Source organism: Ornithorhynchus anatinus, chromosome 9, assembly GCF_004115215.2.
Source record: "Ornithorhynchus anatinus isolate Pmale09 chromosome 9, mOrnAna1.pri.v4, whole genome shotgun sequence".
Lineage (NCBI taxonomy): Eukaryota > Metazoa > Chordata > Mammalia > Monotremata > Ornithorhynchidae > Ornithorhynchus > Ornithorhynchus anatinus.
Window position 1 is genome coordinate 23,093,420 of NC_041736.1, and position 25,913 is coordinate 23,119,332.

Genomic DNA, 25,913 nt, shown 5'->3' on the forward strand with positions numbered 1-25,913 from the left:
ATTTTCTTTTCCTAATGTGGCCTCCTCTTCCTCTTCCCCGGAAGTTAATAGCGCCTTAAAAAAAAGGCAAGAGGAAGGGATGGGCAACTCTTTACCTAAATAGAAGACAAAAGGCCATTTGGTAAAAAAAAAAAAGGTATAATCCACATAACCTAGTCTTTTTTCCCTATGCTATCAATACACACATATATGTATATATATATATATACATAATCAACCTTTTCTCTCAACACAGAAACATCGACTGCATCATAATGCATGTAATACAATTTAATTATCAACTGCACTTTTCAGGAGACCCTTGGCAAATAAAAAGCCCTGGGCCATATTCACAAAGCATTTAAATGCACTTTATACACCTCTTATGCACAGATAATTCGTAAATTACAACTAGGCACACTAAATACGCAGACTGAATATGGCTTACATCTTCAAGGGGATCCCACACATAGCAAATTCCTTGATCGGGAAGAGGAAAACTTATGGCTGTAACCATTTCAGCGATATTGCTTCTCACCGAATAGTGGAGCGAGGAAGCGGAGACAAGAGAGAGAATTGAAGAAGAGCTGGCTTCTCCTTAATGATGAATAGCGAGATGGTTCCTGTACACGCGAGTTCCACCAAGCCCTTCCCCCTTAGGAAAACGACTCCTTCCTGGTATAGGCCAGCTAATGCTTTGCCAGCTACCAGAGACATCGCGATCGCGTCGGGCTTGCCGGATAAAGTTTTGGGCAGCTTGGAAAGATGAAGTTAGGGCCCAATGAGTAGGCGGAGTCTGGTCAGAGCACATGATAGATTGCAGTCGGGTCAGTCTAGAGAAAGGGGGGGATTTCAAGTCATTCGATCCAAGGCATTTGATCCGAATATCTGTTCCTTTGGTGCTCTAGTTCCTCTGACGGCCGATGATGGATATTCTCCTCAGTTCCGCCTGGCGTGATTCCTCCAAGGGTAGAACCGCAGTCGGTAACCAATGTGTACTGCACGCTTTGGTCTTCCAGACAAACTAGAAGGGCCCGGGAATCCTATCTGTCCAGCGTGCTCTGCAAGACCGGGCTCAGTGCCCCAGACAGCTGCAAGTTTAATTAGAGCTTTTAGGTGAGAATCACCATAATTATCACTGGGCGATGCCTTTTGGTTTAGAGAAAGATTCCTCTGGAGGTTACACAGCTCTTCTGACATACACACATCAGGTTTCCTTCCATTTGCAGCTCCATCGCAACAAGGCACCCACCGCCCAGAAAAAAGCCAGTAACTCCATGGCGGCTGAAATCTTTTGGGTGTGTGTGCGTCTGAAAACTTCATTTGAGTTTTCCTTCAGGTTTAGAAGAGCTTGTGAGCGCCAGCAACAGGTACAAAACTGGGCAAGTCGATAAGTTGATAAGGTCCTCTGCTCTTCGTATATCTATTTCACCATCTACCAGGCTATGGTACGGTTTAATCAAGTAAAAGTCAGCTGCCCGACCTTTAGTTTAGAAGTTACTCTGGCTTGAAAGGAGAACTTAAAACTCTAACAGCGATAACACGACGAGAGCAACGATCAAGCACAACTGCAACTTGGAGAAGAATAGTTAAGCGGCCTGAGTTACCAGCTCAGGAATTTGCGTTTTTTCATCTTTATTTTCTCTCATGTCGGTCTGTGAAATGACGTGGGCCAGGGAAAGGTTGAAGATGGCAGTTGAGCTTCATTGAGAGTTGAGAAATGAATTCAGTTTTGCTTTCCCTGAGAAAGGATGAAAATAGAAACGTGTGGTTGGGATAATATTGGATCTGTGACCTTCGGACACTTGATATTCACCCCGCTCCCAGTCCCAGAGCTTTAAATTATATATTATAAATTATTCATATTAATGTCTGTCTCTCCCCCCCCCCCCCAGATGGTAAGCCATTATGGGTAGGGAATGCCTCTGCTAATTTGATTCTATTGTACTCTCCCAATCACTTAGTACAGTGCTCTGCACATAGTAAGCGCTAAATAAATACCATCGATTGATCGACTGATATTTTTACATTGTACTCTCCCAAACGTTTAGTACAGTACTCTGCGCAAAATAGCTCATTGGGGACAGGAACGTGTCTATTTGTTGTGCTACTGTACTCTCCCAAGCGCTTAGTACAGTGCTTTGCACACAGTAAGCGTTCTTTAAATTGAATGAATAAACGCAATCAAACGATTGACTGTCTACTCAGAATATGCTACTGTAAAATGGTCCCTCAGATTGGGGATTCCAAAGAGAAGCGATATCGTTACCTCTCCTTCCTAAAAGATTTGAAGCCTTTAAGATGCATCAGCCCTATTGGCGAACCACAGCGTGTTTCTCTTCAGTAGGTTTTACCTGATCTTCTGAGTTCTTGCAGAGCTCCGATTCACCTGAAAAACGAAAATCGAGTGGTTGGGAAAGTGAAAGGAAGCCAAATGACCTGCCCTTGTAAGATGTCAACCCCGAACCTCGTTGGCTAGCCCATTTATCCAAGAGTTCCACCCCTGGATTTATATAGTGGATTAGGATTTTGTAAACCACAAAATTGCACGGGGTTTATCGAAAATACCAAAACTGCGTATCCCACCTTCAAAGCCTTATTAAAAGCCCATCTCCTCCAAGAGGCCTTCCCTAAGCTTTTATTTCCTCTTCTCCCGCTCCCTTCTGCGTTTCCTTTGGACTTGGACTCGTTCCTTTTATCCACCTCTCTCTCACCTCCTCAGCACTTATGTACAGATCCGTAATTTACTTATCCATATTAACGTCTGTCTCCCCCCGTAGACTGCAAGCTCGTTGTGGGCCGGAAATGTCTGTTTATTGTTGTACTCTCCCAAGCACTTAGTACAGTGCTCTGCACCATCATAAGCCCTCAGTAGATCCAGTGAAACAAATGATCAAACTCTTTTCTGCTGTACTCTTCCAAAAGATTAGTCCAGTGCAGTGCACACAGTAAGAGCTCAATAAATACAGTTGATTGATGTCAGCTATGATAACATCATAAATCAAATATTTGTAAAAGCTTGTTGTGGGCAGGGAACCGGCTCACTGGAAAGAGCACGGGCTTTGGAGTCAGAGGTCATGGGTTCGAACCCCGGCTCTGCCATTTGCCAGCTGTGTGACTTTGGGCAAGTCACTTAACTTCTCGGTGCCTCAGTTCCCTCATCTGGAAAATGGGGATTAAGACTGTGAGCCCCACGTGGGACGACCTGATTCCCCTATGTCTACCCCAGCGCATAGAACAGTGCTCGGCACATAGTGAGCGCTTAACAAATACCGACATTATTACCCGCTCTGCTATATTCTACTCTCCCAGGTGCTTAGTGCAGCGCTCCGCACACAGTAAACACTCAGTGAATCTAAGTGATTAAGAGATGGGTTAAATTTCATACTTCTTTTACATTCTGTACTTTGAGCTGACTCTCCTAGGAATCGGTGCCTTACCATAGCAGGAGAGTTAGTGTACGCCGCCGCCTAGAACTATGCCATTGAGAGATACTCTTGCTAGGGTTACCCACAATGGAAAGGTCTAAGCAGAAGCATTCGAAGTTAATTAAGCCAGTTAAAGTAAACCAAAGTGGTCTTTGGAAGGCCAAATGACTTTACGTAGATTAGCATATTTTTTACACCTAATCAGGACTAATTCTCTGGAGAAGACACTAATGCTAGGAGAAATCCAGGGAAAACATGGAAGAGGCAGACAAGCAGCTAGATGGATAGGGATCATAACGGCAATGGAAGAACCATTAGAAAGGTTGCAGATTGTGGCAGACGACAGGACGTTCTGGACAAAGTATACCCAAGGAGTCGCTACGAATCGGAAACAACTCGACAGCACTTGAGAATGATATAATAATATCACTTTGAGGTGAATACAATCAAAATGTTAAAACTAAAAAAAAGAGAGCTTCAAAAACACCCAGACTCTCGTTTTCAATTCTATGCCGGTGATACTAAATAATTAAGGGAGCCTAACAATGTTTTCGATGGATGATAACGCTCCTATGAAAAGCTCTAGGATGCTTAATCTTGGAATGGTGCCATTATTGAATAAATCTAAAGTTATAAGATGGGAAGGAAGTACAGAAAATGATCCGCTACGCTCGGCGATGTCTTGAATCATTGATAGGAAAATAAATCAGAAACATGACAATTATCGAGGAAGTTGATGGAAAGGGGTAAAGAAAAGAAAACGCATTTTATATACCCTATTGCTAAGGTTCCATTAGCAGGTTATCGCAATAATTCCGCTCTAAAAACACAGTTGGTCTCTTCATTCTTTATCACTGTAACTGTCTTCAGTATTGATTTTGTGTTTCATCCTTCCTTGTGTGTCCTGTCTTCTGACCTCTCTCCCTTCCCTTATTCCTAGATTGTGAGCTTTCTTGAAGAACAGGGATAATATCTAAATTTCACCTATGTATTTTTTCCCCAGTGCTTGGTACACTGTTCTGTACAAAGTAAGCACTTAATAAATACCGTGACTACTACTAATTACCGAAATATCCAAAAATCCTATCAGGGAATACTCTGTCATCTGGAATAATAATAATAACGTTGGTATTTGTTAAGCGCTTACTATGTGCCGAGCACTGTTCTACGCGCTGGGGTAGATACGGGGTAATCAGATTGTCCCACGTGAGGCGCACAGTGAATCCCCATTTTACAGATGAGGTAACTGAGGCACAGAGAAGTGAAGTGACTTGCCCACAGCAGAGCACTGTACTAAGTGCTTGGGAGAGTACAGTACAACAATAAACAGACATTTCCGGCCCACAACGAGCTTGCAGTCTACGGGGGGAGACAGACATTAATATGGATAAGTAAATTACGGATCTGTACATAACAGTCACACAGCTGACGAGTGGCAGAGCCAGGATTCGAACTCATGACCTCTGACTCCCAAGCCCATTTCTCTTTCCACTGAGCCACGCTGCTTCTCTAGTTAAAATAGAATAGTTAAATAGTTAAAATAGTTAAGCAACATGACCTGGTGGATAGAGCACGGGCCTGGGAGTCAGAAGACCTGGGTTCTAATCCCAGCTCTGCCACTTGTCTGCTGTGTGACCTTGGGCAAATCACTTCCCTTCTCTGTGCCTCCGTTACCTCATCTGTAAAATGGGGATGCAGACTGTGAGCCCTATATGGAACAAGGCCAAGTCCAGATTAGTTTCTATTTACCCCAGTGCTTAGAACAGTGTCTGGCACATAGTAAGCCCTTGACAAGTAGCATAAAGGATGGTATTTTGTGGTGAGTGATATTTTGGCTATTAGTACTAATTAAGGACTCAAGAGGTGCCAACTAATAATGGAAGTGCTGGGGTAGATAAGATGGTATAAGAATAATAATAATAATACAATGGTATTTATAAAACACTTACTATGTGCCAGGCACTGTTCTAAGTGCTGGGGTAGAAACAAGATAATCGGGCCGGGCGCAGTCCCTGTCCCACACAGGGCTCACCGTCTTAATCCCCAATTTACAGATCTATGTTATTAGATCATATTTATTATTTATTATTTATTTTTGTATTGTACTCTCCCAAGCACTTACTACAGTGCTTTGCACAGAGTAAGCACTCAATAAAATGCCATTGATTGATTAACGGGTTATTTGAAAATATCTTCCCTTCCGTTGCTGAAGCAGCACTCTAAAAACAATAATCTAAACCCACAAACAATTTTCAGGCAACGAGTTTCCCAACCTGGGGCGTTTTCGATGCTACAATAGGGGTTTCATAATTGCTTCTCTTTTCACTTTCACGTCATTTGGGCCAATCTGGTGAGCTCTCGTAAGTGCTTAGTACAGTGTTCTGCACACAGCAAGTGCCCATCGACTGACTGGTTGATTGGGAATGGATTCCGTTTATCTAAGGTCTCCCAAGTGTCCAAGTTCACATAGCAGACAAATGGCGGAGCCGGGATTAGAACCCAGATCCTCTGGTTCCCAGGCCCATGGTTATTTAATGACTGTCACATCTGATGAGATATAGCATGAGGAGTAATAGTACTCAATAAGCACCTGCTACGGTGTGTAAAGAGCTGTACTAAATGTGGGGAAAAACGACACAGGGGAGAATTAGACATGGATCCCGTCCTCCAAGGGGTGAACAATTTAAGAATAAAGGTGAAGGCGAGGGATGAGGATAGCAACAGATACTTTAGGAAAGACGAAGCTATAATAAACACAGACCCAACCTAAAAGATTAAGATAAGTGCAATGGCAAAACTCCAGGGGTTGCCCATCCACTTCCTCATCGAACAAAAACTCCTCACCGCTGGCTTTAGAGCAGTCCACCCCTCTGCCCCCTCATACCTCACCTCGCTTCTCTCCTTCCACATCCCAGCGCACACACTTCACTCCTCTAGTGCTAAGCTTCTCACTGGGCCTCTATCTCGCCTGTCTCCCTGCCCATCCCTAATTCACATCCTGCCTCTGGCCTGGGAAGGCTTTCCCTCCTCAAATCCAACAGTTACTCTCCCCCGTTCAAGCCTTATTGAAGTCACATCTCCTCCAAGAGGCCTTCCCGGACTAAAGACGCTTTCTTCTTCTCGCACGCCTTTCTACGTCACCCTGACTGGCTCCCTTTGCTCTTCCCCCCTCCCAGCCCTCAGCACTTACGTACCTCTCTGTAATTTATTTATGTGTATTGACGTCTGTCTCTCCCCCACTCTAGAATGTAAACCCATTATGGGAGAATGTGTCTGTTTAATAATAATAATGTTGGTATTCGTTAAGCGCCTACTATGTGCAGAGCACTGTTCTTGGCGCTGGGGTAGACACAGGGGAATCAGGTTGTCCCACGCGGGGCTCCAGGTCTTAATCCCCATTTTACAGATGAGGTAACTGAGGCGCAGAGAAGTAGTGTCGTACTCTCCCAAGCACTTAGAACAGTGCTCTGCACACAGCAGATGCTCAATAAATATGATTGAATGAATAAGAACAATAATATTGATAAAGATGGTATGTGTTGAGCGCTTACCATGGGCCAAGCTCTGTTCTAAACACAGGGGGGATACAAGGTAAACAGGTTGTCCCACGTGGGGCTCACAGTCTTAATCCCCATTTTGCAGGTGAGGTCACTGAAGCACAGAGAAGTCAAGTGACTCGCCCAAAGTCACACAGATAATCAGTGGTGGAGCTGGAACAATGAATTACTGTGGCTAGAAGAGTGGACCTTTCTGCTTCTTCCCCACTCAGTCATGGCCGCAGCCTTTCCAACTTTCTAAAGGTCGAGATGACGCGCCGGTGGAGATTCCTCCTAACGCCCAGGCTGGAGCTGGGATTAATGGGAAGTGCTCGTGACGGCATGGGGGCAGCACAGCTTCTCTCTCACGCTGCCATCCTTGAGAGTCCGGTGGTGAAGAAATGTGGTATTTGTTCCTTACCGGACACCGTTCGCTGTTCAGTGTCTAGACGGGAAGCTCGCTGTAGGCAGGGAATGTGCCAGTTAATTAGTGGATCGTACTCTCCCAAGTGTTTAGTACAGTGCTCTGCACACAGTGAGCCCTCAATAAATACAGTTGAATGAAAGAATGAACCTCTGTTCACGAGCTGGGAATAACTAGATGGTGAAGCTGTCCTGTTTTTCTGTCCCAGATAGGAGGCATAGCAACTCTTTTGCATTGGATTCTCCCAAGTGCTTCGACTGTGAGTTCATTGTGGACGGTGAACACGTCTCTTATGACGTTGTACTGTACTCTCCCAAGGGCTTAGAACAGTGCTGTGCAGTGTATTTTGGTTCCCCATCCCTTTTTTGGTTCCCCATCCCCTTTTCCTTCATTTAGAAACAGAACTGACCTCCTAAAGTACTACCCAGCAGAACCTGGGGTCATTTATCCTTAAAGGTGCAGCTAGCGGATCATGATTGACACATCAGGAACATTCACTTATGAAGCAGCTGGACTATCGAGACACACAGAAACTCCGCGTTGGACAGAGATAAGACCACTGAGGAAGCAGGTTAACCCGCATCCAATTAATTTTCAAGGTTCACCCTGTGGCTTACCGTAAAAATGCAGCAAATCAAAATCAAAACAGTGAAAGAGCTGATGTTGGCAACTCTGAGAGAAATGAAAACCCCAGAAATGAAAAAAATGAAAACACGTGGGCTGAAACTCCATTTCACAAGCTCCAAGCTCTCCTTGTTTTCACAGTCATTGCACTGAAGCTCTCAGTACAGTAATCTGCACACATTAAGCGCTCAATAAATACAAAATTATTGATCGATGAATATGTGGTCCCCAAAACGGTTTGAACCTCAAACTCCTGGACGACGAAGACGACTACAAGGAATTCAGCAGCGACACTGTCCAGTTGAAAAAAGAAAATCGAACCACCATCCCCAAACACACTACGCAAGGGGAAGTAGCCACCAAGACACTGGGAATAGTCAAGCTAAGGAACAAAGTTTATTCCGCTGCTAATGACTTGGAATGAAAGGCCTGCTTGCTCGGAAACATCGATCGTACCAGCGGAATCTTATGGCACCTAATTATAATAATAACTGTGGCATTTATTAAGTGCTTACTATGTCCCAGGCACCGCATTAAGCGACGGGGTGGATATAAGCAAATGGTGTTGGGCGCAGTCCCTGTCCCAAGTGGGGCTCACGGTCTCAATCCCCATTTTACAGACGAGCTACCGGAGGCTCAGAGAAGTGAAGTGACTTGCCCGAGGGCGCCCAGCAGATAAGTGGCGGAGCGGGGATTAGAACGCGTGACTTTCTGACTCGGAGGCCCGGGCCCTACTCGCTAGGCCACGCTGTTTCTCCGAGAACTCACCCAAAAGTGTGCCGAAACTCAGCTGGCAAATCAAACCTGTGGAACACGCACGACGGGCGGAGGGATGTCCAAGTGGAACAGACCCGGGGCGAGTCAGATTTCCACAGAACCGTCAGCAGCTACATATCGGCGTTTATAAGGCCCTGTTCGTGGCATCGCAGTCCCTCCGAAGAGAGCTCCAGTCTCATCACGGACAAGGAGGAAATCCCAAGATGGCGGAAGCGCATCGGAGCCATCTCTTCAACAGCCCTTCCGTGGCTGAACATTTGACACCTTTCAATATGTGAACACGCGGTAACTGAACCAAGTCGCCCCAGCGGTACGGACTGTGGAAATGGAAATGACGTCTGGATCCAAGGCCCTATCTGAGCTCCCTCTTCACTCTAAGCCCACTGTGGGCAGGAAGTGTATCTGTTTATTATTCTACTGCGCTCTCCCAAACGCTCAGCACAGCGCTCCGCACACAGTAAGCTCTAAATAATTATAACTGAATGAATGAATCTTCAAACGTGGATGGGATACCCTATTTCAGCCCTTACATAAACACTTCCTCAACCTGTGAACTACTGAGGAAGTGTCTTTCGATCTCAATGTCACCGTCATCGCCATCTTCAAGAAGAAAGTAGATCAGATTGTGCTAATTACTGAGGCATCTCCTTATTCACCACTGCCAGTAAGATCTAAACAGAGTATGCCCAGACTGGCTACCGAAGGATATCGGTAAATTACGGTGACTTAAATAGAGAGCCCCATGTGGGACAGGGTCTGTGTCCCATCTGATTAACTTGGATCTACCCCAGCCCTTAGAACAGTGTTTAACACCTACTGAGTGCTCAGCAGCGTGGCTCAGTGGATTCAGCAGGAACCTAGGAGTCGGAAGGACGTGGGATCGAATCCCGCCTCCGTCACTTGTCTGCTCCGTGACCTTGAGCGACATATTTAACTCCTCTGTTCCTCAGTTACCTCATCTGGAAAATGGGGATTAAGACCGGGAGCCCCATGTGAGACGCAGACTGTGTCCAAATTGACTGGCTCACGTCTATCCCAGTGTTTAGCACAGTGCATAGTAAGCGTGTACCAAATACCATAAAAGCTACCAAAATTATCATAATAATGAACGCTCTCAGAATCACAATCAGAATCACAACTTGATGTTTATCTCGCCGCCGACCTCTTGCCCACATCCTGCCTCTGTCCTGGAACATCTTCCCTCATATCGGACAATTAATTTCCCCCCACAACATCTTCCCTCATATCGGACAGACAATTTCCCCCCCTTCAAAGTCTTATTAAAGGCACATCTCCTCTAAGAGGCCTTCCCTGACTAAGCCCCCCATTTCCTCTTCTCCCACTCCCTTCTTCATCCTCCTGACTTGCTCCCTTTAATCATCCCCCCTCCCAGTCCCCCCGCACTTACGTCCATATCTGTAATGAATTGATTCATTTAAACCCATGTTTGTCTCCCCTTCTCGACTATAAGCTACTCGTCGTGGGCAGAGAATGTTGTATTGCACTCTCCCAAGTGCTCTGTGCGGTGCTCTGCACACAGGAAGCATTCAATAAATACCACTGATTGATTGACTGGCAGAGCTGTACCCCACAGTTTTTGGACAAAGTGGGTAGCTTTAGCGTCCAGTTCTGCTTCGGGGATTTCTAAGGCCATCATTCCCTCTAGACACTCTACTTGGCAAGGTTCTCAGAGGACAAAATAAACAAGAGATTCCTTCCTCCCCTAGAATCGATTCTCCTGAATGTGTAAACTGCTCCACGGAGATCTCGTACGAAGGACGGACTCACGGCCCGAGGGAAAGCAGACTCCCGTCTCCCCTGAAGACGGCACTTTGGACGAGAACCCACCCATTTGACTGATTCTAGCTTTGCTGAGCTAGGATAGAATCAACCTCAACCTGTTTATTGTTGTATTGTACTCTCCCAAGCGCTTAGTACAGTGCTCCGCACACAATCGGTGCTCAATAAATACAACTGAATTGAATGAATAAATAAACCTCGGGGCAGAGATAAGTGACAGGAATTCCAAAACGGGAACTCTATTGAAGCAGGGCCCCTTTGCGGGAAACCAAGGCGACTTCTCAGAAGGTCGTGGGTTCTAATTCCTCCTCCACCACTTGTGTGCTGTGTGACGTTGAACACGTAACTTCTCTGTGCCTCAGTTCCCTCATCTGTAAAATGGGGATTGAGACTGTGAGCCCCACGCGGGACAGACACTTTATCCAACCCAATCTGCTTGTGTCCACCCTGGCGCTAGAACAGCCCGGCACACAGGGAGCGCTTAGAGAGGCAGCGTGGCTCAGTGGAAAGAGCACGGGCTTGGGAGTCAGAGGTCATGGGTTTGAATCCCGGCGCCACCACTTGTCAGCTGTGTGACTGTGGGCAGGTCACTTCACTTCTCTGGGCCTCAGTCCCCTCATTTGTAAAATGGGGATTGAGACTGTGAGCCCCACGTGGGACAACCTGATGACCCTGTATCTACCCCAGCGCTTAGAACAGTGCTCTGCACATAGTGAGCGCTTAACAAATACCAGCATTATTATTAACAAATACCGCAATTCTTCTCAATTATTATTATCTAGGAAATATTTCAGGACTCTCTTTTTTGTGGCACTAAGACCGAAAAGGTCGCTTTATTTTCGGTAGAATTGCCTTTATTTCTCCGAGACGATGAGCCGATTCCTATCCAGCAGGTCCGTTGCCATTTCGGACAGACGGTTTATAAACGGCCCGGTCGGAGCAGGGAAGAGGCAGGCGGGGAGATGTCAGTGTTTCCTCGAGCTAGCCGGATGTGAGCTTTTATCGCTCCTGGGGCTCTTGGTCTGCTCTGCTCTGGTGCGCACTCCCTCCTTGAGATTTTCCTGACCTGGACGAGGAATCGGGCCCGATTTCAGCCAGAGCTGGGGCCGACTACCAGAAGGATTTGCCGCAGGGTCGGGAGCTGATGCTCCCATTAAGGATTGGCCACCACTGCTTTCCTTAATGTCCTTACTGTCTGAACTGGATCCCTTGTCCTCTAACTTTGCACCGGGGGCCGGTCTGTGTTTTTTTTTCAGTTTCCGGTCAGATCTCAGAACACGTTCTGTAAAGAAGGAACAAAATATGGAAATCTGATATCAATGGAGGGAGGGGTCACGGCTCCGAACCAGAATCACCGAGGCTGGGATTTCTCGGATTGACACCTGAACTGCGGAGAGAGAAGCCTAAGGATGTGTTTCCTCTTGTAGGTTAAGTTTTAAGGAAAGAAGGCCCCTTGACAACCGGAAATTCAAAGACAAGGATGAGGCTTCCTTAAGTGGAGAAAAAAAACCACAAAACGGGTCAAGCAACTGCTAGTATTAAATTAAAGGTCTTCCATCAAGGACTGAGGGTGGTCTGACAGTTGATTCGGTTTCTGAACTCCTCAAGTTGTAGCTTTTTTTTTTTCCAGGAAGCAGTGTGGCCTAGTGGAAAGAGCACAGCTTGGGAATCAGAGGCCCTAGGATCTAATTCCGGCTCCGCCACTTGTCTGCTGTATGATCCTAGGCAAGTCGCATAATAATACTACTAATAATAATTGTTTCAGGTTGGATACCTTCCCTGTCCCACGTAGGGCTCACATTCTTAATGCCCATTTTACAGATGAGAGAAGTGAGGCGCAGAGAATAATAATAATGTTGGGATTTGTTAAGCGCTTACTATGTGCAGAGCACTGTTCTGAGCGCTGGGGTAGACACAGGGGAATCAGGTTGTCCCACGTGGGGCTCACGGTCTTCATCCCCATTTTACAGATGAGGTCACTGAGGCCCAGAGAAGTGAAGTGACTTGCCCACGGTCACACAGCTGCCAAGTGGCAGAGCCGGGTGTCGAACCCATGACCTCTGGCTCCAAAGCCCGGGCTCTTTCCGCTAAGTGACTTACCCAAGATCACAGAGCAGATGAGTGGAGGAGCCTGGATTAGAACCCATGACCTTCTGAATCTCGGGCCCATGCTCTATGTACCACCCCAGAGCACTTAGCCCAGTGCCCGGCTTAACAAAAACATCACTATTATTATTGTTGTTATTGTAGTTAGTGCGTAACAAATACCATAAAAAACTGGCCTAGTGAAAAGAACAAAGGACTGGGAGAGTCAGATGATCCAGATTCTAATCCTGCTGTGCAACTTGGGGTGAGTGCCCTAACTTCTCGGTGCCTCAGTTTCTTTATGAGTAAAATGGGGATAATAACTGTGGTTTTCGTTAATGTCTAGCACTGTACTGAATGCTGGGGTACATTCAAGATCATCAGGCTCCATATGGGGCTCACAGCTTAAGCTGAAGGGGGAACGGGTATTGAATCCCCCATTTTAGAGTGGAGGGAAATGAGGCACAGAGAGGTTAAGTGACTTTCCCGCTCGTAAAAGGAGAATTAAGACTGCGAGCCCCGTGTGGGACAGGGACTTTGTCCAATCTGATTAACTTGTATCTACCCAAGCTCTTAGAGCGGTGTCTGACGCACAGTGAGCGTTTAACAAATGCCTAATCATTATTATTATGAATGACCGAACCCTGAATTCCAAGTTAGAAATACTTGTGCTCTGTGGCCAAATTAAAAAAAAAAAAACCTACTAGTTAACTGGGCTCAAAAAAGAGATAGCTCAGTGTGGAAATTGGCATATTCATTCCTATTGTGACTTTGACTTTGACTCCAACTGTCTATCTGCTCCCAGGCTGCTTCCAAATTCTGACATGTTTCACCTCTAAGGGTAATACAACTCTTTTAACATGCTCAAGCAAGAACTATCGTCAGAACAAAAACAAGAGAAGGACATTCGGGATACAGTATATTCACCAACTCTGACATATCAAAGGGCGGGGCAGGGAAGAAAGAGGTGGACAATGTCAGAGAGAGATTGAAAGCGGGAAATTGAGAAATTGAGAAGTCGCGTGGCTCAGCGGAAAGAGCACGGGCTTGGGAGTCAGAGGTCATGGGTTCGAATCCCGGCTCCGCCCCTTGTCAGCTGTGTGACTGTGGGTAAGTCACTTAACTTCTCTGTGCCTCAGTTACCTCATATGGAAAATGGGGATTAAGACCGTTAGTCTCACGAGGGACAACCCGATCACCCTGTATCTACTCCAGTGCTTAGAACGGTGCTCTGCACATAGTGAGTGCTTAACAGATACCAACATTATTAAATTGAGAAGGAGAGAAAGAAAAGAGGGAAAATGAAAGGGAGAAAGGGAAAAAGAGAAATTGAGAGGGAGAGGAAGGAAAGAGGGAACTTGAGAGGGAGAAAGGGGAAAGAGAAATTGGCGGGGGTGAGGCGGGGGAGGGAAAATGTGAAGGAGAGAGAGAAAAGGAGATTGTGTGGGACAGGGGAAAAGAAAGAAATTGGAGGGGAAGAGAGAAGAAAGGCAAGATAGAGGGAAATAGGAGCAGGAAGGGAAAGAGGAAATAGAGAGTGGAATATAGAGGGAGAGAAGAAGAGAAAGGAAGAGGGAGGAGAGTTAGAGATAGGGAGAAGCAAGGCCTAGTGGAAAGATCATGGGACTGGGAGTCACAGGACCTGGGTTATTTGGAGACTTGGGTTCCCGAATAATTAAACATCTGAAGTAGATTCCCAGCTATTGGATAATAAGGGTCAAGCCCTAGGAACGGTCTAGAGACTTAAGCTCGCTAGTCTCCGCGCCTTTAGGGGTTGAAGGCCCTCAGGCTGTGGAGGATTGAATCCAGAACTAAAAGGGAAATGGGAGATGCCCTTTTGAGCAAAGAGGAGATGATTTCCGTTAGTGGACCTTCTACTCGGGAAGTCTTGGGACAGCTGCTTGAGTATGTCGTATGTAAACATGTTTCGTAGAAATGTGAGGGTTTTTTCAAGAAGCTGTACCTTTCTCCTGCGCAGACCGTTCACTCTAAATCGATACGCTTTCTACCGTTCCTCTGTCTGTGACTCAAAATGGTTACCCAGCTGGGGCAGGGAGGGAGAGTGAAAGAGACAGAGAGAGAGAGAAGAGAAAGAGTCAGAATAAAAGAGGGAGGAACAGCAAAAGTGAAGCAGTGTGGCCTAGTGGAAAGAGCATAGGCTTGAGGATCAGAGGCCCTGGGTTCTAATCCTGATTGGACAGTTGTGATCTTGGGCAAGTCACTTAACGTCTCTGTGACTCAGTTTCCTCATCTATAAATTGGGGATTAAATCCTCCACTCTCATTCTGAAGACTGGCAGCCCTGTGTAGGACAGGCTCACCACTGTAGACTCTAATGAGCTTATATCTAGCCTAGCGCTTAGTATAGGGGTTAGCACATAATAAGCACTTAACAAATACTGTTAATAATATTATTACCATTATTATTAAAGAGAATTTGCTACTGAATTGGAACAAATTAGGTCTACTATTCACTTATATTAATGTCTGTCTCACCCTCTAGACTGTAAGCTCACGGTGGGCAGGGATTGTGTCTGTTTATCGCTGTACGGTGCTCTCCCAAGCGCTTAGTACAGTACTCTGCACATATGAAGCATTCAATAAATACGACTGAATGAATGAAAGTAACACTGTACTGAGCATCTGGAAGCATAGAGTAGAGTTGAAAGACACGATCCGGGCCCTCAAGGAGCTTACAATCTAGTGGGGAGGGCAGCTACACAAGTCATTAACAGACAGGAATAATGAGGAATGTGGATATTTAGGAGAATTAGTAATCAAATAATATGATACATTCAGTTTTTCTACAACCAGGTCTGGAAGTCATCTTGGGCTCTTCCACTTGCCTGCTGTGTGCCCTTGAGTAAAGTCACTTGACTTCTCTGAGCCTCAGCTTCCTCCTCTCTAAAATGGGGATGCAATACCTTTTCTCCTTTCCCCTTAGCTCCTTATGGGACAGAGACCGTGTCCAGTCGGCATATACTGTATCGCTTGGGACGTACTTAGAACTTAACAAATATTCCAAAAAGAGAAAAGTGCTTGGCCAACCTAATGTGTTGGGCCGGGGGTGGGGGGTAAACTAGGGAGATGAAAGAGAGGGAGAGGTAAAAATTAATCACCGAGTGTAAAGTTAATCACTGAGTATAAAGGTTGGCAAATCGTGAAATTGTTGGCTACTGTGAGTGTCAGAGACTGCAGAGCTATCTGCACCTCCGTTACCTCATCTGTGAAATGGGGATTAAGACTGGCTGACCTATGTGGGACAAGGATTATGTCCAGGCCAATCTGCTTGTCTCCATCACAGTGCTTAGAATAGTGCCTGGCACATAGTTAGCGCTTAACAAATTCCACAATTCTTGTTATTATTATTATTATTATATGCCATCTGCATTATTGAGGATGATCTAGCAACAGCATTTTGCTGAGGTCACTTGGGCTATAAACGGGTCCTAATAATAACAACTGTGGTATCTGTTAAGCACTTCCTATGTGCCGGGCACTGTACTAAGCACAGGGGTGGATACAAGCCACTGAATCCTATTGTGGGCGTTTGCAATTTTTTTCTTCTAATGATATTTGTTAAGCACATTCTAGGTGCCAGGCACCGCACTAAGCACTGGGGGTAGATATAAGATAATCAGGTAGGGCGCGGTCCTTAATCCCCATTTTCCAGATGAGGGAACTGAGTCACAGAGAAGCGAAGTGACACAGAGTCACACAGCAGACCGGTGGCGGTGCGGGGATTAGAATCCAGGTCCTCTGACTCCCAGGCCCGTGCTCTTTCCACTAGGCAATGCTGGCTTTTTAAATATTATTTCTTAAGTGATTTTTGTGTGTGGGGGGGGGGGGGTACTTGTTAAGCGCTTGCTCTCTGCCAGACACTCTACTAAGCACTGAGGTAGCTACGAGCTAATTGGGATAGATGCAGGCCACGTCCCATGCGGTAACTGAGGCACAGAGGAAGTGAAATGACTTGTCCAAGGTCACACAGCAGACGAGTGGCGGAGCCAGGGTTAGAACCCAGGTTCTTCTGTCTCCCAGGTCCACGCTCTACACGCTAGACGACGCTGCTTCTCAATTTGCAGTGGACTGCGCCTCTTCCCTGCCCTCCCCACTACTTCTTGGTTGCATTCTCCCCCTCCGCAAGAATCGGCCCACGGGGACGATTAGAGTTGTTAAACCGCCAGCTCTGCCACCAGTTCCTTCGTGCAGATTCTGGGTCCCCAAATCTCATGTCAGAAGGACCAATCCTCCTCTTTTTGTTCACTAGGGAAAGCTCCATCATTAACTGAACACTCACAGGTACATGATACCGTATTAAACATTAGACTGTAAGCTCGTGATTAGACTGTCTCTATCGGCTGCCGATCTCCAAGTGCTTAGTACGGTGCTCTGCACATAGTAAGCGCTCAATAAATACTACTGAATGAACTTACATTAAAGAAAGGACCGGGGGGGGGGGCCTATCTTTAAGGAATTTCCCTTCTCTTGAGACCAACACAGAGCGAACATCGACAGGTACACGGAAACACGGGAATCCAAAATGCATCTTAATCCGGAGGGAGAGGCTAACTGAAACAGAACGAGCTTGCCTTTCGTGATTACTCCCATTTTGCATTGGTGATCGATTCAAATCCAGAAGCGTGGAGCTAAGAAAGGCAGGCACCTTTCCTTGTTCAAGGATGGGGAGTTCATTCATTCAATCCTATTAACTGAGCACGTGCTGTGTGCAGAGCACTGTACTAAGCACTGGGAGAGTACGGAGCAACAACAGACACATTCGCTCCCCACGGTGAGCTCGGAGTCTAGAGGGGGAGAGAGCCATTAATAATCATTAAGAAATGAATACGAAAGAGCTATTTGAATCAATCGATGATATATATAAATAAATTGTGGTATTCGTTAAGCGCTTACTATGTGCAAAGCACTGTTCTAAGCGCTGGGGGATACAAGGTGTCCCACGTGGGGCTCGCAGTTTTAATCCCCGTTTGACAGATGAGGTAACTGAGGCACAGAGAAGTGAAGCGACTTGCCCAAGGTCACACAGCTGACTAGAGGCGGAGCCGGGATTAGAACCCATGACCTCTGACTCCCAAACCTGCGCTCTTTCCACTGAGCCACGCTGCTTCTCTTCTTATTTACCGTGTGCAGAGCACTGTACTAAGTACTTGGGAAAGTACGGTACAATTAAATAGCATGAATTGATGTCTACAGCCTTTAGAGCTCGTTAAGGAGAAAGTTCCCTTGTAAAGAGCGCCGTTTTCCTGGCTCCTTCCCTGGATGTGCCTTGAAATGACAATCTCTCGAAAGAAACCTGTCGGGTAATAAGGGGTGGATTTTCATCAGAAACATTCTGCGTAGCTCCCAGCTGTGAGTCCTAGTTCATGACCCAAAGTGTTAACCAAGAAACTCATCTTATTCCACCATCCCATGAGACGGAGCAGCTCCTCAGTCCTGCCGCGTCGAAAGGCTAAAATCGGGAGAAAGGCTTTCTCCAAGAGGTTCCCGGGACACCCCGGTTGGATAAAGCTTTAGCTTCTTGTGCAAATACCGCTGAAGTCCGTGTCTTCGATCCCGGGTGCTTCTCTCGCCAGGAATCTATCTCAGCGTCCATCGCTCCTGCTAGATCGTAAGCTCCCCGTAGGCAGCTACTGTCCCTGCCGTCTCTAGATCGCAAACTCGTTGCGGGCAGGGAACGGGTCCGCCAACTCTGTTACATCATCCTCTCCCAAGTGCTCAGCCCAGTGCTCTGCATGCAGCTGGCGCTCAATAAATACCACTGACAGCGATGACTCGGTTGTCCCCTCCCCAGTGCTTGGGACAACAGTACAGAGTTCAATAAATATCGTTGATCGAATCTCTGGGCGACACGTTGCGCCACGCAGAACGAAACCGAATGGCAAAGGGGAAGCAGAAATGTGCAAGAACAGGCAATCTCAAGAAAATAGCAAGGCTATCACGTTCGTGGAGGGAAGGTGAGAAAAGGCCGAGGAAAGGGAGAAATACCTTGCAGGGCCAGCTCTTTCCATCGCTCTTTATTCTGCTGAATGATATCCACCAAGTTGTTCTTAAAGCTCTTCAGGTCCACAGACGCAAGGGAATAGTTGGAAGAAGATGGGCCTTCGTTGGAAGTGAGTTTTCCACTTGGTTTTTTCTGGGTGTCGGTGGCAGTTAATCCTCCATCGCTGTTTTGGGAGGTTGGGGAGGGAGAGCAAGGCAAGCAACCTCCATTAGAAACTATCGGCAGTGAATTCTGAATTCCACTGTGGGGGAAGCAGGGCCGAAACGAGCTGGGTTCGGTGGGGTGATCTCTTATTTTTTTCCTATGGTTAAGCGCTTACGACGTGCCAGGCGCTGTACTACGCGCTGGGGCAAGTTAATCAGGTTGGACGCTGACCCTGTCCCACATGGGGCTCACGGTCCCCATCCCCATTTGACAGATGAGGGAACTGAGGCTCAGAGAAGTGAAGTGACTTGCACAGGTTCACACAACCGACAGGCGGCTGAGCCAGGATTAGAACCCAGGTCCTCCCGACTCCAAGGCCAATGGTCTATCCACTAAACCGTATTGCAAGGAAAGCAGCTTGTGTTAGAAACGGTCAGCAACGGCGGGGGGGGGGGAGGAACCCCCACCGAATTCTGCCGTAGGGGAAGTAGGGCCGAAACAAGCCAGGCTTGGTCCGGGTGACCTCCGGTCCCGGGTATTTGGGACCAATAATTTTATACTACAGAGCGAGGAGAGCCGGTTAGTGGCGCTAAACTCCAGGGACCTATATGGGCCTCGTTATCATTATCGTAATAATAATTGTGGTATTTGTTAAGCGCTTATTATGTGCCAGGCACTGGACTAAGCTCTGGCGTAGATGCAAGGTAATTGAGTCGGACACAGTCCCTGTCCCACATGGTACTCACATTCTTAATCCCCATTTTACAGGTGAGGGAACTGAGGCCCAGAGAAGTGAAGTGACTCCGTTGACACGCTGCAGAGCCGGGATTAGACCCCCCAGGTCCTTCCGACTCCCAGGCCCGTGCTCTATCCCCTAACCCACACTGCTTTCCTACGTTTGAGTGCTTACAATGTCCCAGACACTGTTCTAGATTCGAGTTAATCAGGTCAGATCCCGTCCCTGTCCCACACGGAGCTCAGCTTTTAAGTAGGAGGGAGAACAGGTATTGGATCCCCATCACGCAGATGCCAAAACCGAGGCACTGAGAAGTGATCGACCCAGCGGCACACGGCAGACCGGTGACGGAGCTTGGATTAGAAGGATAACAACGTCGGCATTTGTTAAGCGCTTACTATGTGCAGAGCACCGTTCCAAGCGCCGGGGGAGACACGGGGGAATCAGGACGTCCCACGTGGGGCTCACAGGCTTAATCCCCATTTGACAGATGAGGTCCCTGAGGCCCAGAGAAGTGAAGTGACTCGCCCAGAGTCGCCCAGCTGACAAGTGGCAGAGCCGGGATTTGAACCCATGACCGCGGACTCCAGAGTCCTCTGCCTCCCAGGCCCCTGTGCTCTTTCCACTTTGCCACGCTGCTTTTGCCGGAGATAGTTAACACTCCGCCTCGTTTGAGGCGAAGCATCACATGCGGTAACCTCTTAACGGCAGCATCCGAAGGACCCAGGATCGCTCTCATTTTGTCATTCTCATCACCCCAAAGCAGTCCGCATTGTTCCTCGATTCAAATATCTGTGGACAAAACCATCGCTCTCAAGAAGCTGTCTGTGGAAGGAAAGTCATCTGTCGGGTGACCTCGGGTAAGTCACTTCTCTGTGCCTCAGCTCCCTCATCTGTAAAATGGGGATTAAGATTGCGAGCCCCCCTGCGGGACGGGGACCGTGTCCATCCCAATTCCCTCGTATCTACCCCGGCGCTTCAAATTCACGGTAGACCGGTTCCATCTCCTAATAATAATAATGATGTTGGTACCCGTTAAGCGCGTACTACGTGCAGAGCACTGTTCTAAGCGCTGGGGGAGATGCGGGCTGATCAGGCCGTCCCACGTGAGGCTCACGGTTAATCCCCATTCGACAGACGAGGTAACTGAGGCCCAGAGAAGCGCAGTGACTCGCCCACGGTCACCCAGCTGCCGAGCGGCGGAGCCGGGAGTCGAACCCACGACCTCTGACTCCGAAGCCCAGGCTCTTTCCACTGAGCCACGCTGCTTCCCACCTTCCTACCACCTTCCGTACTTGGGGTGCTCGCCTGAAAATTTGAAAAAGCAACGCCCATTGCCGGGGAGCTCGCATCCAGGAAGCGGGAAGTCCGACATGATGAGACCGTGAATCCCACGTGGGAAAGGGAATGCGTCCAATCCAGTGAACCTGCACCCACCCCGGCGCTTAGACCGGTGTCGAGCGCGTAGCGGACCCTTAACAAATACCATCATTATCATGTCGTCGTCCTCTCCCGAGCGCTCAGGAAAGAGCTCTGCGCCCAGTAGGCGTTCAGTAAATATGACCGATCCATCGATCACCAGCTTCTTCAATAAATATGACTGATCGCTCAATCGATAACCAGTCTCTTCATTTCCTTATTTCTTAGCTGATGGAATCGGGCCTAGGCAGAAAACAAGTCGTCGCATCTTCCTTTAACTGCCTCTAGGTAGCAATGCTACACAACCATCGGGCCTGATTTCTCCATTTGACCCGCAGGAAAAATTGTGATAATCATAATAATAACGTGGGTATTCGTTAAGCGCTTACTGTGAGCGGAGCACCGTTCTAAGCGCCGGGGGAGACACGGGGGAATCAGGATGTCCCACGTGGGGCTCACAGGCTTAATCCCCGTTTGACAGATGAGGTCGCTGAGGCCCAGAGAAGTGAAGCGACTCGCCCACGGTCACCCGGCTGCCGAGTGGCGGAGCCGGGAGTCGAACCCATGACCCCTGATTCCGAAGCCCCGGCTCTTTCCGCTGAGCCACACAGGAAGAAGGACGGAGAGGAAAATATCTCACCTGTGGGATCCCAAACTGCTTTCCGACCTGCAGGATTCCTCTATGAGAGGAACGACGATTCTCTCGGTTGAGTCGGTCAGAAGAGAAAACGTTGGCTCCACTATGAAGTCAATGAAACCTGTAATGCACGAGAGTTACGGTCTCACTTTCCGCTCCTTGGGTATTCATTCGTTCAGTGGTATTTATTAATAATAATAATGTCGGTATCTGTTAAGCGCTTACTACGTGCCGAGCACCGTTCTAAGCGCTGGGGTGGACACAGGGGAATCAGGTTGTCCCACGTGGGGCTCACGGTCTTCATCCCCATCTTACGGATGAGGGAACCGAGGCACGGAGAAGTGAAGTGACTTGCCCAAAGTCACACAGCTGACAAGCGGCCGAGCCGGGATTCGAACCCATGACCTCTGACTCCCAAGCCCGCGCTCTTTCCCCTGAGCCGCGCTGCTTCTCATAATGATGCTGGCATTTGGCAAGCGCTTACTATGCGCGGAGCACCGTTCTAAGCGCCGGGGGAGATACAGGGCAATCGGGTCGTCCCACGTGAGGCTCACAGTTCATCCCCGTTTGACAGATGAGGGAACTGAGGCACGGAGAAGTGAAGTGACTTGCCCGCGGTCACCCAGCTGCCAAGTGGCAGAGTGTCTCCCAACTCCGTGGTATCGTCCTCTCCACTGCTCCGAGTACAGTCCTCGGCACCCAGTGACTACTCCGTCAATCAATCGGTGGTATGATCGAGTGCTCGCCATACACAGGACACCGTACTAAGCACTTGGGAGAGTACAACGCAGCGGAATTAGCGGACACGGTCCCCGACCGTAACGAGCTTGGAGTCCAGAAGGGGGTGAATATCGATAGCGTGGCTCGGTGGAATGGGCCCGGGCTTGGGACTCAGAGGTCACTGGTTCGAATCCCAGCTCTGCCGCTTGTCAGCTGCGTGACCCTGGGCGAGTCACTTGACTTCTCTGTGCCTCAGTCACCTCATCTGTAAAATGGGGATGAACCGTGAGCCTCACGTGGGACGACCCGATCGCCCCGTATCCCCCCCCGGCGCTTAGAACAGCGCTCGGCACATAGTAAGCGCTCCACAAACGCCCACATTATTATCGATAAATACCACTTCGTCAGGCCCCCGAACTCACAATCCTCCGCTCTGCAATCTAGTGTTACAGGAGAAGTCGTATCCACGTCAAGAGCGGAAGGCGGATTGATTCTGCCATTATGGGAAGCCAAGGGTTCAGCATCCCGTTGATCGATCACCGATGACCAGTGCTCTAAGGAGGAATCCACCGAATCGGGAAGACGGTGCGAAATGGGGATCGAGACCGCGAGCCCAGTGCGGGACGGGGACTGATTAGCCTGTATCTAGACCTGGAAGGCACCGTACGGTTCGCGACAACCAAGTACTCGTCTTGGGAAAGAGAAAACGGCACGGAATGTTACCTATTTGGGATTGAGCCACCATTGTAGACTTGCGATCGCAAAGAGGAGAAAATGGGAGTCCTAATTCAGCCTCCTTATCTCCCTGTGGAAAGGAAAAGTGTGGTCAGCGCGCGGGCGAGACGGAGAAGCGGAACCATTACCGTGGATATTGAAAGCAGGAGAGGCCTGAAGCTTGTTGGCTGTCATAATATTCACGCACTGTATTTTTTTTTAAATGAGAATATTTCCTTTCTTTTTCTAAAGACAAAACCAGAAGTCTCAAGACAAAGGATGCAAGGGTTTGTCTTGATCTTCTGCCTCGAGGAAGAAAGAGGAAAAAAAACCCACTAAGATTTGTATTTTCAATGTTTTTTAAAAAACTGAAGAGCTCAATTTCCCTGGCACCTGGCAATAAATTAGAGGCTTTGTAAATAGCATTAATTCTTTCAGAATTTGCTGACGCTTGACGACGTGTGTGAATTCGTTCACGCATTCAATAGCATTTATTGAGCGCTTATTATGTGCACGGCACTGTGCTAAGCGCTTGGAAAATACAATTCGGCAACGGATAGAGACAATCCCTGCCCGGTGACGGGCTTACAGTCTAATCGGGGGAGACAGGCGGACAAAGACAAGACAACGTAATCACGATAAATAGAATCGGGGCGATGTACACCTCATTAACGAAATAAATAGGGTAATGAAAACATATACAAACGAGCACAGTGCTGGGGGGAGGCGAAGGGAGAGGGGGAGGAGCGGAGGGAAAGGGGGCTTAGCTGAGGGGAGGTGAAGGGGGCAAGAGGGAGGGAGCAGAGGGCGGAGGGGGAGCAGAGAGAGAGCAGAGGGAAAAGGGGAAGCTCAATCTGGGAAGGCCTCTCGGAGGAGGAAACTGGCAGCACTGATGTCCATATCTGTAATGCATTCATTTATTTCAATGTCTGTCTCCCCTTCTAGACTGGAAGCTCGTTGTGGGCAGGGAATGTGTCTGTTCATCGTTCTAGTGTACACTCCCAAGCGCTTAGTACAGTGTCCTGCACACAGTAAGCGCTCAATACTTGACTGACTGACCGGAAACCCTCGCGTGGCTGACAATTCCCTTCTGCACTGTTTGCCCAGATAGGACGCCCCTGTCGAAATACCACAGTTTTATCCGGCCTTGTCTTTGTTTCTTCCGCAAACCTTCCTAAAAATTTCTGCTTTAAGAGAGCCAGTCCATTTCATATCCAGGCTGACAGCACCAAGACAGCCTATTAAACAGCAAAAGAAAGGCTTTTTTTTGCTTTTTTTTTTGAGTGGCTCGTCCCTACTACTCCTATCGTACTCTCCCAAGACCTTAGTCCGTTGCTCGGCATAGAGTAATAAATGCGATTAACTAGATAGGGCCCAGGGTCTGAATCCCTATTTACAGACGAGGGACCCGAGGGCACAGAGGAGTTCGGTGACTTGCTCAAGGTCACACAGCGGACAAGCGGCAGACCCGGGATTAAAACCCAGATCCCTCTGACTTCCAAACCCGTTCTCGTTCCAGTAGGCCACGTGGCCGCTCGATTATATGTAGATCGATGGGAAATCATACCCCACGAAAGAGCCTCTTGGGAAGAAAATTATATTTTCAAGTAACAATCCCAGGGTACACTTCCATTGTAGGGCATTAAGGAGGGAAAAATTCCCGGGGAGTCGACTGGGGAATACAAGGATGCCTCAAAGGCTAGCTTTAGCACCTTCACAGCTTGACCCCCTCCTCCGAGTGGATGATTTGTCTCCAGTTAATGTTTTCTTCCAGGGTTTGGAAAAGGGTGACTTGCTAACATTTAGTCTGTTCTTAAGTTACTTAAAAGTCTTCTACTAGGAAGGAACAGGATTGCGATTAGGAAGCATTTGGGAAGTATCAGTCGATCTGTCGATGGCATTTGAAGCAGCATGGCATAGTGGATAGAGCAAGGGTCTGGGAGTCAGAAGGTCATGGGTTCTAATCCTGCTCCACCACTTGTCTGCTGCTTGACCTTGAGCTTGAAGCGTGTGGCACTTCACTCCTCTGTGCCTCAGTTACCTCATCTGTAAAACGGAGATCGAGACATGAGCCCTATGTCCGACCTGATCAGCGTGTCCCGATCCCAGGAGTTAATTCAGTGCTGCCACATAATAAGCGCTTAACAAATCCCATTCAAATGAAAAAAAGAGAGGGAAAAAAGGGAAAAAGAAACCGACACCTGTAAAAAGAATTCCTCCATCAAGGCCATTGTCCATTTGTGATGCAGATCCCAGGATTTCGCAGGATGGCTTATATCCGCAGCATGGAGAATCAAAGACATGGCTTTGCCTTTGTCTACCCTGGAAAATCGAGAATAAGCTTTGATGAGCCACAACAGATCAAGACTGTGAGCCCCCAGCGAGACATGGACTCTACCCCGCTTGATCAGCTTGTATCTACCCCAGTGCTCAGTACAGAGCCCGGCACGTAGTTAGCGCTTAACAGATACCAGAGTGACAAAACAATACGGAACAAAAACAAAGCGAAAAGAGCCGCAGAACGGTAGGAACATCTTTTCCAGGGAAGAGTTGCATCTAAAGCTTCTTGGTATCAGAGGTTTATAATCACAGCGAAAGATCCGTTACCCCTCTGGTTGTTGCAAGGTGTTTCTCATGGTTTTTATCTGATGGAAATGGCCAGACATATCCGTAGATAAGACCATTTCCACGACCAGACCCCGGAGCTCCCTGAAAATAATCAAGAGGAAGGTTAGGAATGCGGTACTTCCCGATCCGGTAACGGAACCGCCCTTTCCAAAAACAATAATCGCATTTGATCTCCTTAAGCGGAATTGGTCACAACCGAAGTGCTTCAAGATATATCCTGATAACCTTCTAACCCTTATGG

The 25,913-nt window shown here is 47.8% G+C and overlaps 1 protein-coding gene across 7 annotated transcripts in view; it reads right to left on the reverse strand.

Moving 5' to 3' along the window:
• Window positions 1–252: 252 nt before the first annotated feature.
• The window catches only part of PDE1A (phosphodiesterase 1A), a 188,249-nt gene continuing 162,588 nt past the window's right edge, over window positions 253–25,913 (reverse strand). For 5 of the 7 annotated variants that reach the window (XM_029071987.1, XM_007671293.4, XM_029071988.2 and 2 more), the window contains 6 exons: window positions 25,652–25,753; window positions 25,246–25,366; window positions 23,054–23,135; window positions 21,614–21,731; window positions 18,659–18,837; window positions 11,370–11,850 (listed from right to left, as the gene is read on the reverse strand). In XM_029071987.1, the coding sequence (XP_028927820.1) occupies window positions 11,534–11,850; window positions 18,659–18,837; window positions 21,614–21,731; window positions 23,054–23,135; window positions 25,246–25,366; window positions 25,652–25,753 (919 nt within the window). In that variant the 3' untranslated portion in view covers window positions 11,370–11,533. Of the gene's footprint in view, window positions 1,721–2,248; window positions 2,369–11,369; window positions 11,851–18,658; window positions 18,838–21,613; window positions 21,732–23,053; window positions 23,136–25,245; window positions 25,367–25,651; window positions 25,754–25,913 lie in introns of those variants that run through there. The other 2 variants (XM_007671295.4, XM_007671298.4) reach the window with 2 other exon arrangements.